This window comes from Mesoplodon densirostris, chromosome 12, assembly GCF_025265405.1.
Source record: "Mesoplodon densirostris isolate mMesDen1 chromosome 12, mMesDen1 primary haplotype, whole genome shotgun sequence".
Taxonomy (NCBI): domain Eukaryota; kingdom Metazoa; phylum Chordata; class Mammalia; order Artiodactyla; family Ziphiidae; genus Mesoplodon; species Mesoplodon densirostris.
In genome coordinates this window covers 73,731,708-73,748,833 of record NC_082672.1, presented here as the reverse complement: position 1 = coordinate 73,748,833, position 17,126 = coordinate 73,731,708, and the positions used below count along the sequence as shown (strand labels likewise).

The following is a 17,126-nucleotide window of genomic DNA, read 5'->3' as shown; positions in this document are numbered from 1 at the left end:
AGCAATAATCACAGTTGCTAAATATTAAGGCTGGTATTGTATAGACATGCTTGGTAATGAACTATAGCAGCAATAATTTTTGCACATGATCAAGGGTTTATTGCAGCACTCCTTTTCCTCTTGTTTTCTTAAGGGTTAGTATCAACAAATGACAAGGAATAGAAAACTCAAAATAAAGGTTTTAGAGTGAGAACTTAAGGACATAGATTTGTGATTCTTTGGATGCAACACTTTTGGATGTGATTCTAAAAAGCTTTTGTTGAGCATTGTCAAATTTGTAAGCTTCATATAGATGGGCATCATATTTATAACGAATGCCCTTCTATATGTGCTACCATAGATGTGAAATTCTTGACCTTAATATCATCTTTGAAAATGTTAAATTGAGGAGTCTATTAACTTACATGTTATAAATTGGCATGTTGTATTATTGCAAGAGATTTGATTTTTCAGCACAGTGAAAAGATTTTTCAAATGCATATGTCTTTTTTTATAATTCCATTATGTTTTAAAGCACATTTTAAATGTAGTTTTCTCATTTATTAAGAGTTGTCTAATTGAAAAAATACTCAAAATATAGTCAAAATAGTAAAAAACATGGTCAAATGTTATGAAGTTTGAGATTCATTTAACTGCTATCTATACTGCAAGTTATCCACATAGAGAACCTGTTCTTGCATTATTTTTTTAAAGTCTAATTCAGGTAAATAAAGAAATAAACTTACTGGCAAAGTTAATTCATGTCCAAAATTTAAAATTGACAAGCTAACATCATTGCCGGGTCATAGCAAAACCTAACAACAAGAGAAAAGCACATTTATATTTTGCACATATGAAAGTATTCAGTATTGTCATCAATTTTGCAATATTCCTTAGAAACAGTTTGTCCTGTTCAGTTTTGTTATTGCTATATCATGGCTTCAGAACTCTGTAGCTACTGCAATTATGCATGAGCACTGTTCTGTGAGCTTACAACACAGCACTATAATAGCCCTTTAAAGCATTTAATTTCATTATGATTTAATGCCAGTAACTTATAACTTCCAAATTTGAGAAATCAAACATAGATAACTTGGAGAAGAAAAAAACCCATACATCATATTTGTCTCTGGACAGAAAACAAACTATTTTACCTATGTGCTTATGAAATATGCCACAGGAAAGACAAAATATGAGACAGATGCACTGAAATGTCTTTAGCAGAAAACAAACCAGAGATGGAAAAAGCCAAAGAAATGAATTTATATCCTTCAAAATCATAAATGTATTTCCAAATGGTTTGTTTAATTTTTCTTCATTCTGCCTCTCAAAAATTAAAGATAACTTTATATTTACATGGTGTTTCTAAGGCAGGGACTTAGTTTGATCTTTGTCATTGTTTTCTTTTTATAAAAAGTAAAATGGGACTTCTAGTCACAATGACTCTCTACCTTCATACTTTGACACACCACCTTAGTGTCAAACACATAGCATCAATAAAGAAAATTTAAAATAGGCTTTTGAAAATATAAAGTCTAGCTCAAAAACAGGATAAATATCTTCCCAAATGAGAAATGGACAAAAATGCAAATCAGCAAAACAGTTAATACTGCAGACCTGCCAAGATCTAGATCTAGAAATAGGGCAACTCAGCTTCTCTATGACAAAGGGTACAAACGACTCACTCAAGAAAGCATGTGATGCTGCTAGATGGCACAGCCAGTGCACAGGGACCCAGCTCCCCCCATCAACGGGCCTGCATCCAATTAGTCAGGGGACATACCCCCCAACTAGCATGCCCACAGTATTCAGCCCACCACAACAGAAGGGCCTAGGCAGCCCATATAGGGTCATCCCTACAGCTCTATAGAGGAAAGTGTGCTGCTGGGCCCCATAGGAGGCCTCCTACATAAAGCCACTTCTCCAAGATTGATAAATGTAACCAACCTACCTAATGCATAGAAATAAACACAGAGAATTAGGCAAAATGAGGAGAGAGAGGCACATGTTTCAAACAAAGAAACAAGACAAAACTTCAGAAAAAGAACTAAACAGTGGAGATAGGCAATCTACCTGATAAAAGTAATGATCATAAAGACACTAACTGAACTCCAGAGAGAATTGGATGAACACAATGAGAATTTCAACAAAGAGTTAGAAAATACAAAAAAAATAACCAAGTGGAGCTAAAGAATACAATAACTGATATAAAAATACACTAGAAGGAATCAGCAGTAGATTAGATGATACAGAGGAGTGGATCAGCAAGCTGGAAGACAGAGTAGTGAAAATCACCCAAGCTGAACAGAAAAAAAAAGCAAGATTTTTTTAAATTGAAAATGGTTTAAGAGTTCTCTGAGACAATGTTAAACATACTAGCACTTGCATAAAGTGGTACCAGAAGGAGCAGAGAGGAAGAAAGGGACAAAGAACATATTTTGAAGAAATAATAAATAGATGAAAACTTCCCTAACCTGGGAAAAGAAATAGACATCAGGTCCAGAAAGCACAGAGAGCCCCAAACAAGATGAACCCAAAGAGGTCCACATTAAGACACAATATAATTAAAATGGCAAAAATTAAAGATAAAAAGAGAACCTTAAAAGCAACAAGAGAAGAACAACTAGTTATGTACAAAGGAACTCCCATAAAACTATCAGGTGACTTTTCAGCAAAAACTTTGCAGACCAGAAGAGAGTGGCACCATATATTCAAAGAGATGAAAAAATATATATATATACAACCAAGAATATGCTACCTGGCAAGGTCATCATTCAGATTTGAAGGAGAGAGAATTTTACAGGCAAGCAAAAATTAAAAGAGTTAAGCATCATTAAACCAATCTTACAAGAAATGTTAAAATGAGCTTATCTCAGTGGAAAGAAAAGGCAACAACTAGAGATACAAAAATGATGAAAGGAAAAAACTCATTGATACAGTAAAGGTAGTGGAGCAACCACACATAAAGCCAGTAGGAAGGTTGAAAGACAAAAGTAGTAAAATAATCTATATCCACAATAAATAGTTAAGGAATACACAAAATAAAAAGACATAAAATATGAAGTCAAAAGCATTAAATGTAGGACTTCCCTGGTAGCACAGTGGTTAAGAATCCACCTGCCAATGCAGGGGACAAAGGTTTGAGCCTGGTCCAGGAAGATCTCACATGCTGTGGAGCAACTAAGCCTGTGCACCACAACTACTGAGCCTGCACTTTACAGCCCATGAGCCACAACTGCTGAGCATGCATGCTGCAACTATTGAAACCCATGCATCTAGAGTCTATGCTCTGCAACAAGAGAAGCCACTGCAATGAGAAGCCCGCACACTGCAATGAAGAGTAGCCCCCGCTCGCCACAACTAGAGAAAGCCCATATGGAGAAACAAAGACCCAATGCAACCAAAAATAAATAAATTAATTAAATAATTAATTAATTATAAAAAACACACTGTTTAAAAAAAACATTAAATGTGCTGGGGGTTAAAAATGCAGGTTGTTAGAATGCACTCAAACTTAACAGATTATCAAATTTAAACAGTCACAAATTATATTATATATGAAACCCATGGTAACCACAAACCCAAAACCTATATAGATACACACACACACACACACAAAAGAAAGGAATGCAAACATAACACTAAAGACAGTCATCAAATCACTAAAGACAGCAAAAAAAATAGAAAGGGACAAAAAAGAACTACAAAAACAACCTGAAAACAATTAACAAAATGGCAATTAGTGCAAACGTATCAATAATTACTTTTAATGTAAATGGTATAAATGTTCCAATAAAAATCTATAATGATTAAGGGATCAACTGCATAACAGATTACATAATGATAAAGGGATCAATCCAACAAGAAGATATAGCGATTGTAAATATATATGCACCTAACATAGGAGTACATAAATACATAATGCAATATTAACAAATATGGAGCAAAATTGACAGTAATACAATAATAATAGGGAACGGAACTTGAACACCCCACTTACATCAATGAACAGACAGAAAATCAATAAGGAAACACTAGCCTTAAATGACTCTTTTGATCAGATTGTATTAATAGTTATATACAGAACATACTGTCCCAAAACAACAGAATTCATTATTTTCCATTGCACATGAAACATTCTACAGGATGATCATATGCTAGGTCACAAAACAAGTTTCAGTAAATTTTAAAAATTCAAATCATATGAAGCACCTTTTCCAAACACAAGTCAATGAGACTAGAAATCAACTGCAAGAAAAAAAGCTGCAAAAAACACAAACATGTGGACACTAAATCATATGCTACTAAATAACCAATGGGCCACTGAAGAAATTAAAGAAGAAATTTAAAAATACCTAGAGAAAAGTGAAAATTATCACACAATGATCCGAAAATCTATGGAACACAACAAAAGCACTTCTAAATGGGAAGTTTATAGCAATACAAGTCTACCTCAGGAAACAAAAAAAATCTTAAGTAAACAACCTAACCTTACACTTAATGGAACTAGAGAAGGAAAACCAATGCCAAGTTAGTAGAAGGAAAGAAGCCACAGAGATCAGAGCAAAAAAAAAAAAAAAAAAAATTTAAAAAGGAATCAATGAAAGTAAGACCTGGTTCTTTGAAAAGAGAAACAAAATTGATAAAACTTTAGCCAGATTCATGAAGAAAAAAAGAGAGAGGACCCAAATTAATAAAATTAGAAATGAAAAAGAATTTACAATTGACACCACAGAAATACAAAGGATCATAAGAGATTACTATGAACAATTATGTGCCATTAAGATGAATTTTATTTTAAATGGGGATTAAGGGGTACAAAACTCCAATTATAGAATAAATAAGGCACAAAGATATAAACAACCTAAGGAATATGGTCAATAATATTGTAATGACTTTGTATGGGGGGCGATGGTTACCAGACTTTTGATGGTGATCATTTTGTAACATATGCAAATGTCAAATCACTTAGTACACCTGAAACTAACATAACATTCTATGTCAACCATATTTCATTTTAAAAAAAAGAACACATGTGACAGATACATATATACAGAGAGAGAGAGAGAGAGAGAGAGAGAGAGAGAGCCTGTCATATGGAATTGTGACTTTTAGTAAACTGCCAGCTCAGGAAGAAAATAGAATGCAACTGAAGTATCGTGAGCAGAAGTGCACCAAACAATCTCTCTCAGCTCTGTGAATGGACCTGTGGACCATCAATATCACCATAGACCAGAACTACTCAAATATCCAGAATCCAAAATTCTAGTTTAGGTGCTCAGAGGACCAGGTAGCATTCTCATTAGGGCAGGCAGAGTTGAGTACAACACAAGAGCACAGGAGAAAGAGAATAGGAGTGCAGAAAAGGAGAGAAAAACAAAAATACTTTTGACTCATAATGAGCCTAAACAGCACAATACCAAAACACATGACAACATTGAGAAAGGAAACAAGCAAATCAGCAAATAGAGCATGAATCACTCTAGATAAAATTACTTTTATGGAAAAGTCTGACAAAAACTTAAAATTAAGTATTTTTAGAATACTAGAGAGCACAAATGAATAACATTCATTTAAAAAAGAGAAATTACAAAAGCAAAACAGGCATAAATTAAACACCAAAAAATGTGGAAAAGACTCAAAATCTTGGGAATAAAAGATTATATTTATTGAAAATTAAAACTCAATATGCAGACCACTGGTGGGGTAAAACTGGTGTCTAGGGAGAAGACAGGACAGAGAATTAAGAGAATGTTGTAAGAAGTGAAAGCAAGATTTAAAAATTTAGAGGACATTTTAATAGGCTTCCAAAAAATGTCTAATATGGGTTCTAGAAAAACTCTATAATAAGAGATTTCAGAGAATGTCAAAAAGCAATATTTGAGGTGATTCAGGTGAGAATTTTCCAAAATTGAAGGAATACATAATTCCTGAGATCAGACATGTACTCAGAGTATTAAGAAAGATAAATAATGATTAATCCATCCTAGATGCATTATCACAATTAAAGAGAAGATCTTAAAGCTGCCAAAAAGAAAAACTAAAGTAACAACAGCTTTTAAGCTTTTTTTTTTACTGACTTCACATCAGCAGTAGAATGCAACAAATAATTAGCTACTGTTTAAAGTTCTTAAAAAAAATCTAAAATTTTATACATTTTTAAACTATTATTCAAGGGTGATATGACTCTGAATTTACTATCCACAAATTCTCATTACAAGAACTATTTAAGTTGTATTTAGTAAGAAGATAGATAGATAGAGATAGGTATACCTAGAAGGAAGGTATGGAATCCAGGAAAACAGAAAAATGTCAATAAAGTATTTAATTCTTGATTGCCTTTTATAAAAACTGAACTTATCTTTTAAGAGGTGAAACTGAAAAATATTGTATATTCATTGTCCAAATTTTAGAAAATACAAATAAGCAAAAGAGACAAATTGAAAAATCATTCTCATTCCCAGCATACAGAGATAGACACAGATAATGTTAGTGAAAGTAATTCTGATATTATCTCCATACATATTTTCATAAAAATAATATATCACCTAAATTGTCTTTATTTCTTCTATTTTATACAAATATCTTCTATGCCATTCATTATTATTCTACAACTCCTGTTGAAAAGCTGGATAACATTCAATTATATAAAATTTCTTGGTTGGTAATTAAATCCACACTCTGTTGTTTACATTTTTACAACCTTTCCTTAGTTTTGGATATCCTGAACTTCCAGTTTGAGCAGAATCTTCTAAAAATGTTTTTATTTAAACATTTTTATTGTATTTTCCAAATCAGACTGTTTTTCTTCCAAATTGTTTAGCAAGCAAACCTAAAGACTATAAGTCTAAAAAATAAGAATGTTAAAGATACTGAAAAAAAAATGTCTGTTGCATCAAATTTTAATTTTTCTTTTTCTGTACTTGGGCCTCTCACTGTTGTGGCCTCTCCCGTTATGGAGCACAGGCTCAGCGGCCATGGCTCACGGGCCCAGCCGCTCCACGGCTTGTGGGATCTTCCCAGACCGGGGCACAAACCCGTGTCCCCTGAATTGGCAGGCAGACTCTCAACCACTGCGTCACCAGGGAAGCCCCAAATTTTAATTTTTAAAATAATTGAACCTAAATGTTTGATTTTGATTCCATTACAAGCAATATTAGTAAAAGTAGATGAACATTTCAGCTTAATTGTGTAATTTTTTCATAAAAAATCTCTTTAGAGATCCCTGTCTAGCCAGCAAATAATTGCTTTAACTTTGGATTTTAGTATTAGCACTGAAAGATTTATGTGTACATTAAATAATGTGATTCTCACTAACCATTTATGAGCTAAGAATGATTATCTCCCTTCTGTGGATAATCACACTTCAGGGAAGAGAGGTTAGGTGTCTTGCCTAAGGTCACTCAGCCAGTCAATGGATTATATCAAAATATAATCCTTGAGTCTTTAAATCATTAGACTCAGTTGGCCTCAGTAATACTTGCGAGACATAATGTATATGCACGTAGATTTTTCCTCAAATGATTTATGTGGCATAAAGTCTAATTTGTTTATAGAGCTTTATTTATTTATTTATTTTTTGGTTCTTATGACACAATTTGGTCTGTAAGCAGATATAAGGCATTATAAAAATGAACGTGATAAGAATCCACATGTGGGAAAATCTCTGGTTAAATTAGAGTATCAATTTCCAAAATAGTACATAGACAAAGCAGATAATAGAATCAGCCATTTGGTGGAAGGGTCAGGGGAAGAAAGGCAGGAGGTAAGAGAAAGCAGCTGGAGTAAAGTGACTTCTTTTGTAGAACTTCACTTCAGGGTTAGCTTTTAACAAGTTCTCAGTGAAGTAATAAGAGAGCTTATTATTTCTTAATAAGGACATGTGCATCCCTGACAGCTATTCCCCCATCTCCAGTATAAAATGTCTAAATAGGCCCACATCAACTACAATGGCAAATGTGCCTCCTGTGTCCCTTCGATATAAAATTCACACAAACGGGACTCTAAGAGATTATTCCTAGAACTTAAGAATTTTGATCAGTGATCGATCTATGTTCGTTTGCCAGGGACTTCCTTCATTTTAGCTTTGAAAATTCCTGTGATCTGGAACACCTCTCAATCCTGAGCATACTGAGGCCATTGGTCAAAATTAAAATAAAAACTAATTGTGTTCACTGTCCAAAATTTAGAAAATACAACTAAGCAAAAATGTGCATTAAAATTATTAGTGGGAACCTGCTGTATACACAGGGAGCTCAGCTCAGTGCTCTGTGGTGACCTAGAGAGGAGGGATGCGAGGGTGGGAGGGGGGACTAAGAGGGAGGGGATGTATGTATACATATAGCTGATTCACTTCATTGTACAGTGGAAACTAACACAACATCATAAAGCAGCTATACCCCAGTTAAAAAAAAAAAGTATTCATACTTTCATCATGCAGAGATAGCCACTGAATTGTCTTTTGAAATTCTGTTTTAAAAGTATGTCAAGTACTTCCATATGTGTACCTTTTCATTTGATTGCATCATTCTATAAACTCTGATAAATTTTCAACTGTGTATTGACCATTTCTGCCACTCGTTCTACAAATTCCCTTAACCTTACACTCTTGGTTATCTCTGAGACACAGTACTAGCTGGTATATTAGCAGCTTGCCTTCTGAGTTCTGATAACTGTATCACAGTGTAATCTCACAGCTCCCAGGTATGCAGCCATTCATTTCTTATTCCATTTCTATCTCCCCCATAGGCCAGGGAGGGGAAATTTCTACCTAGGGAGTTTAGCATCATTTAACATCAGCGTTATGTGTCCAAAAATCTCCTACATGATTGAGAACATATGTCAACCATAGTGAGCACTTAAAAGTTATCAATAACTACTCATACACAGAAAACTCTTTTTGTTCTGTGTGGGTTTAACTTTCTGAAAGCATTTCAACTCCTGATTTAAAGACAGGAGGAGAGAAGGAAAATAAAATGCTCTGTTAGAAAAGAAATATATCTTTATCTATCCTAAAATGTTCAGATTTGGTTGAGACAATATTTTAGGATTACTGTGATCCAGAATGTACCTCTCTCTTTGGAGTACTTATCTATGTGCAAAGTTATCCTGTTCTTACCAATAACACATACAGTAATGGCCTCTTCTGTTTTATTTCTAGCTACACAATGCCTGTTGGCAGCTGTAGGGTTGCTTGTATGATTGAAATGGCTGCAGATGGAAAACCTCCAATACGGAAAGAAGACACCAAGATACCTCATGTGTCCCAGGTAGATATGCAAATATCCAGTTTCAAACATTACTAAGTGTGTCCTCAATATTTCAAAGTGTTTAAGTTACTAAGTATTTGTCATATTTCTTTAGAGAACAGATTTCTTGTAAGAAGCTGTCAACAAAACACCAGAATATTCATCTCTGATACTTTAGGTATAATTAAATATATTTAATACTGCCTGTCACTATAAAAGTTTTATTAAATTTAACAACTCTCACACTTTGCATATAATATGCTTTATTTTAATAAAACAGCTCAGGAATGGGAAAGATTAGCAAGATACAAAACAGTGCTTAAAAACTTACATTTTTATAGTCTATGCTAGTGCTTGCATTATGCTGTTTAAAGTCCCTTCTCAGAGTTTTAGATTTAGAGGAAACTTCTTAGAAACAGTGAATGAAGCTAAATTGAAAGAAGAAAGGATGTCTGTCCCTCCAGAGACAAGGCAATTTGCTGAATTCTTTTCATTTTAATGATGTGGTTGACTACATGCTTCTTAGTATGACTTTACAGAAATACATTTAAGATAAAGAATTTCTGGTCCATTTGATCATCATGGAGAGTTAATTTGTATAATTAGAGCTCCAAAGTGCTAATTTTGGTACACAGTAAAGTTGGCAATGTGTAGTGACCTAATGAACTGGAAATTTCCTTTTATTTCTATTTTTTTTTGGGGGGGTAGTCTCCTGTTGAGTGTATACAGGCATCCAAAAGAAGCACATAGGAATATCTAATATTTGCATAAGTATATTACATTTTCCAAATTATGGCCATATATATTATCTCATCTATCTTCACAAGAACACTCCAAAGAATGATTATCCTCTTTATAAGGCTAAGGAAACTGAATGTCAGATGTCTAAAATTTCATGGTGAAAAAGCAAGAGACTTGATCCCTGATTTCCTGATTCCCAACCTTTTTGTTCCCTTATAATACACTTTACAGCTCCTCATTTGCTGATGCAGTGATTCAAAACTGTCGAGTGGATGGTCAGGATAGGTATAAAATTGGTTTCTGTGTTTTAAAAAGTAATGCTAGAGCCCAAGATGACCAAATATTTAGATTCATGACATGGAATATTCAAGTGGTGGAAAATATATGAAACACTCATAGTTTTGTGAAAAATCCAATATTTATCTTTATTAATTCCTTATAGTCATCCACTTTTTATATTGAGAACTCTATATTTTCTTATGAATAACATATATGTTATAACATAAATATTAATGAATTATATCTTAATTCATAGAATTCAACTTGTTCAATAAATGTCATTTGTTGTTGAAAACGATAGATACATGTGTGACAAGTAAGTCTCCTCACAGTTTAGGTTGACTGAATGCCCATCCTCACACAGAGACTACAGTTTATGATTTAAACCAAAAAGAATTTGGATAGTTTTAGGGTGGTAAACAGAGATGCACTTAGGTTCTTTAAAGCTTGTTTACAGCACTCTGCCTCTTTATGTTCATCCCAACTCAAGTGCCCAGAAGTCTGAGGGGATCACTTCCACCTTTGAAAGCAGGTTAACTCCATAGCCCGGCACCCCCTGCGGTGAGCTTCTCACAGACTAGACCCCATTCCTGGACTTGTCCCCAGCAGCCTCTAGGCCAGCTCCCCAGTTTTTGTGTGTGAATTATACATTTTGCTACTCCCTTTTCCTCTATTATTATGGTGAGAGGATGGTGGAAAGTTGTGGAATAGGATATAAGCATTGAGGATTTTGTGAGCTGAAGCCACTTAAATTTTAATCATAGACTTTGGCCAAAACAATTAAAAACAGGTTCTAGCTCTGTCTCTGCTCATTGTAATCTAGTAGGAATTGTTATGTCTACAAATTAGCATTATGTACAGAATGGTACTTTTCAGAACATAAACCTATAACAAAGCCAGACCAAAACCAAGAGGATTAAATCTCAAAATTATATTATAGATTGGATAAAAAAAGCACACGTTAACTTAGAGAGAATTTTTGGGGGTAATTTTGAAAGTAAAGAATAAAAATCTCTCCTTGGGCTTTGAAATGGTGTTTTCCCTTAATCATTTTATTGCAACTGGTAACTCTTTTATGTAATTCTCACTTATTGTGTGCTATTATTTTCTTTTTTATGGTGATAAAGAACCACATACTATAAGATTTATCCTCAACAAGTTTTTAAGTATACTGTAAAGTATTGTTATCTGTAGGCACATCGTTGCATCTTGCATGACTGAAACTTTATACCCATAGAACAGCAACTCCCCATTTCCCTCTCCAACCATCCCGTGGCAACCATCATTTTACTTTCTGATTCTAAGACTGTGACTACCCTACAGCCCTCATATAAGTGGAATCACCCAGTACTTGTCCCTCTGAGGCTGGCTCATTTCACTCAGCATAATATCCTCAAGGTTCTTCCATGTTGTAGCATATGATAAGGTTTCCTTCTTTGATAAGGCTGAATAATATTACACTGCATGTATATACTCTGCTTTCTTTATCCATTCATCCACCGATGGACATTTAGATTGTTTACACCTCTTGGCTATTGTGAATAATGTACAATGAACATGAAAGTGCAAATATTTCTTCAAGATCTGTTTTTGATTCTTTTGGATAAACCCAGAAATGGAATTGGTAGATCATATAGTTCTACTTTTAATTTTTTGCAGAACCCTCATACTGTTATCCATGGCAGCTGCACCATTTTACATGGTTCCAATTTCTTCACAGCCTTGTCAACACTTGTTACTTTTGGTTGTTTTTTTAAAATGACCACCCTAACAAATGTGAGGTGATATCTCATTATGATTTTGATTTGCATTTCTCTGATGAGTAGTGATATTGAGCATCTTTTCGTATGCCTTTTACATATGCCATTTGTATGTCTTCTTTGGAGAAATGTCTCTTCAAGTCCTTCTTTTCCTAGTTTGTTGCGTCTTTTAATCATGAAACTAGGTTGAATTTTGTCAAATGGTTTTTCTTCATCTACGGAGATGATCATGTGAGTTTTATCCTTTGTTCTGTTAATGTGGTATATCACATTTATTGATTTTTGTATGTTGAACCACCCTTTCATCACAGGGATAAATTTTACTTGTTCACGGTATATGATTCTTTTACTGTGTTCTTGAATTTGGTTTGTTAGTATTTTATTTAAGATTTGCATCTATATTCATCAGGTGTATGAGCTTGTAGTTTTCTTTTTTCATAGTGTTTTTTTCTATCTTTGGTATCAGGATAATGCTGGCCTTATAGAATTAGTTTGGAAGTGTTCATTCCTCTTCAATTTTTTGAAAAGTCTGGAAAAGATCAGTATTAATTCGTCTTTAAATATTTTGCAGAATTTTTCAGTGAAGACATCTGGTATTGGGCTTTGTTTGTTGGTAGGTTTTTGATTACTGATTCATTCTCTGTATTGATCTGTTCAGCTTTTCTATTTGTGATTCAGTCTTGGTATGTTGTATGTTTTTAGGAATTTATCCATTTCTCCTGAGTTATCCAACTTGTTGGTGTATAATTGTTCATAGTCATCTCTATAATCTGTATTATTTCTATGACATCAGTTGTAATGTTGTCTCTTTCATTTCTGATTTTATTTGAGTCTTCTCTCTTTTTCTTTAATTAGTGAGCTAAAGGTTTGTCAATTTTTTTGATCTTTTCAGAAAAATAACTCTTAGTTTTGTTAATTTTTTTCTATTGTTTTTCTATTCTCTTATTTATTTCTGCTATAATCATTATATAATTTCATTCCTTTTGCTAATTTTGGACTTAGTTTGTTCTTATTTGTCTAATTCTATGAAGTGTAAAGTTGGGTTGATTTGAGCTCTTTCTTTTCAGTGGAAGTGTTTACTGTTATAAACTTCCCTCAGTACTGCTTTTGCTACATCTCATAAGTTTTGGTATGTTGTGTTTTCATTTGTCTCAAGATATTTTCCAAATTCTCTTTTGATTTCTTCTTTGACCCATTGGTTGTTTAAGAGCACATTGTTAATTTGCATATATTTGAGAATTTTCCATTTTTTCCTTCTGCTATTGATGTCTAGTTTTATTCCAGTGTGAATGGAAAAAATACTTGGAATGATTTCAATCTTCTTAAATTTGTTAAGATTTGTTTTGTGACCTAACATGTAATCTATCCTGGTTAACATTGCAGTGTGCTTAAGGAGAATGTGTATTCTGCTGCTGTCACATGGAATGTTCTATATATCTGTTAGGTCTATAGGTTCTATAGTGTTGTTCAAGCCCTCTGTTTTCTTATTATTTTCTATAAGAATGTTCTATCCATTATTGAAAGTAGGATATTAAAATCTCATTCTATTATTGTACTGTCCATTTCTCCCTTAGTTCTGTCAATGTTTGTTTCATATATTTTAGTGTTCTGGTGTCAGGTGCATATATATTTATAATTATTGTATCTTCCTGGTCAATTGATTCTACTATCATTATATAATGTCATTCTTTGTCCCTTGTTGACTGAAGTCTATTTTGTCTGATGTAAGTGTAGCCACTGCTGCAATGTTTTGATTACAATTTGCATGAAATATCTTTTTTCATCCTTTTGCTTTCAGGCTATGTGTGTCCTCAAATCAAAAGTGAGTCTCTTATGATAGAATATAGTTGGATCTTGTTTTTTTTTTCTAATCTTTTTTTATTCATTCGGCCACTTTATGTTTTTTGTGGGGAGTTTACTCCGTTTATATTTAAAGTAATTACTGATAAATACTTGCTATTTCCATTTCAATCATTGTTTTCTGCATAGCTTTCCCCCCATCTTTTCCTCTCTTGCTCTCTTCTTTTGTGTTTTATTGATTTTTTGTAACATACTTTGATTCCTTTCTTATTTTCTTTTTTGTATCTTCTCTAGACATTTTCTTGTGGTTATCATAAGTTACCACAGAACATCTTATAGTTATGACAATCTATTTTAAGCTGTTAGCAACCTAACTTCAATTACATACAAAAACTCTAAACTTTTACTTCTGCCTGCTCCACACTTTATGTAACTGATGTCATATAGATATAAATATAGATATAGATATAGATACAGATAATATGTGCATAATTAACACATTTTTATATAGTGTTTTTAGACTTTTGTCTTTTAACTTCAGTACCAGAATTACAAGTGATTTATGCACCAGTATGACAGCATTACATTACTATATTTGTCTATATAGCCACGTTTACCAGTGAGCTTTATATTTTCATATGCTTTCATGTTGTTGTCTAGTGTCTTTTCATTTCAACTTGAAGGACTCCCTTTAACATTTCTTGTAAGGTAAGTCTAGTACTGATAAACTTGCTCAGCTTTTGTTTATTTGAGAAAGTCTTTATCTCTTCTTCATTTTTAAAGGATAGTTTTGCCAGATAGAGTATTCATGTTTGGTATCATTTTATTTTGAGCACTTTGAACATATGATCCCACTCCCTTCTGGGCTGCAAGGTTTTTGATAAGAAATACACTGGGAGTCTTATGGGGCTCCCTTGTATGTGACAGCTCAATTTCTTCTTTCTTCTTTCAAAATTCTGTATTTCTTTTGACTTTTGACAAATTGATTATAATGTGTCTTGGTATGGACTTCTTTGAGTTCTTTCTTGGAAGTCCTTTGGACTTCTTGATTATGAATGTCTATTTTCTTCCCCAGATTTGGAAAGTTTTCAGCCATTATATCTTTAAATAAGCATTCTACATCTCTCTTTTTCTCTGTCTCTCTCCCCCTTCCCCTTTCTGGGACTCCCATAATGCATATGTTAGTCCATTTGATGGTGTCCCATAAGTCCCTTAGGCTTCCTTCACTTTTTTTCAATCGTTTTTCCTTTTTACCCTTCTAACCAGATAATTTTAAATGACCTTTATTTGAGTGTGATGATTCTTTTTTCTGCTTGATCAAGTTTCCTGTTGAACCCCTCTAGTGAACTTTCACTTCAGCTTTTCTATATTCAGCTCCAAAATTTCTGCTTTATTCTTTATTATATTTTCTATCTCTTTATTGATATTCTCAGTAAAGAATATAAAACATTTCAAATGTTAAAAAATAAACATTTTCTTCATGTTTCATTTTCCTGAGCTCATTGAGCATCTTTATGACAGTTATTTTGATTTTTTTGTCAGTAATGTATATAACTCTGTTTCTTTAGGGTTGGTTTTTGGAGACATTTTGTTTCTTTGATTGGACTATGTTTTTGTGTTTCTTCTTGTGCCTTGTAACTTTGTAATGGAATCAACACCTTTGAAGAAACAGCCATTTCTCCCGGCCACATGGACTTGCTTTGTATAGGAAAGGTCCTTCACTAATCATCCCAGTGAGAGGTTCTGGGAACCTTTCAAACCTTTTCTGTGGTTGTGTCTTCTCTGGGCCTATCTTTTAAATTCTCTATTATAGGAATTTCCCAGTTTCTTTTTATAGTTGCTTATAATCTTTTGCTCCATCTGGTGTCTGTCTGCAGTACAACAGGTTCTCTGGAGTTGCTACAGGCCAGCCAGTTCTCTTTCATTCTCAGCAGCCCCAAAGTTTCTATGGAGTATGTGGGTTGTGTCAGAACTCCGAATCAGGCAAAAGATAAACCAGTCCCTCAGGAATACCCCTGAAAAGCCAGAATGCTGGAAACATATTCCATGCCTCTCTACTCTTCCACCCTGCCCCAGCCCCAGGAAGAGGCCATGCTGCCTTAAGAGCAGCAGCACACTGTCCAGCTCTCTTTTGTTTTCAGTGACTCCCCCCACAGGCATCTGGAGTGCAGTTTTCCATTGGTATTTACATGGGATTTGTTCCAGGACCCCCCACAGATACCAAAATCCATGGACTCAAGTCCCTTATATAAAATGGTGCCATACTTGTATATAACTTATGCACATCCTATATACTTTAAATCATCTCTAGATTACTCATAATATCTAATGCAGTTGGAATGCTATGTAAATAATCACTGGCATGTGACAAATTCAAGTTTTGTTCTTTGGAATTTTCTGGAATTTTTTTCTGAATATTTTTGATCTGCAGTTGGTTGATTCTGTAAATTCAGAGCCCGTGGACACAAAGAGCTGACTGTATGCCAGGTACTGTCAGTGCTTTAAGACAAAAGAGACAGGGAAACCATTTCTCAGGTAGCCCCCCTGAAAAGACATTATTTTGAATGCACACTCCATTCACAGGGAGAAGTCATGGGTTGTGGGATTTGCCCATTCTTTCCCACTGAGCTGGGGGTGGGGAAGGGGATGTCTATAGTGAGTGAATGTGTGCTAGTCCAAACCTTCACCTTTGTTCTCAGGGCTTCCCAACCTTGCACCCTTTCCTGTCAGCACTTAGATTCAATCAAGACAGAAACTAGTCTCTTGGGCAGCACCCTGAAAAGGCTGCACATTGGATATATGTTTTAGTCTTCTATTTCCCTCACCAGAGAAAGACTCAAAGCTGGAAGTTTTCTCCCAATTATGTCTCACTGAGTCTGTGGGAGAGCTATGGTGAGTGAGTGTCAAAGATTTTCCTGCCAGTCTCAACACAGATGGTTTCACAGTCACCTGGGGTACAAGTGTCTCTTAACTGAACTTATGTATTTCTTACAAAGAGACTTGGTCTGTGTATTGTTGTTGAATCAGTGTCTCCATGGAGGAAAGAGTTTCTGGAGCTTCATTTTCTGCCATCTTGATGATCTGTATGATGCTATTTTCTGTTTAATTTCTTTATGTTTATTTCCCATGATTACATTTCATTCTCTTATGAACAAGAGTCATCCTACATCCTCCTTTTGTATTTCCACTTCCTTATACCACTTGCTCACAGGCAGCAACTCAATCTATTGATTGCTTCACTAAAGTTCAGTTCTTCAACAAATTGAGAAGATATTATTTTGAGAACATTCCTTATCCTAGAAAGTCTTAATAATCAAAG

At 34.1% G+C, this 17,126-nt stretch overlaps 1 protein-coding gene across 1 annotated transcript in view; it reads left to right on the top strand.

Moving 5' to 3' along the window:
* The window catches only part of EYS (eyes shut homolog), a 1,591,612-nt gene that overhangs the window by 1,331,817 nt on the left and 242,669 nt on the right, over window positions 1-17,126 (top strand). The window contains exon 32 of the mRNA XM_060115102.1: window positions 9,140-9,248. Coding sequence (XP_059971085.1) covers window positions 9,140-9,248 — 109 coding nt within the window. The remainder of the gene's footprint in view (window positions 1-9,139; window positions 9,249-17,126) is intronic.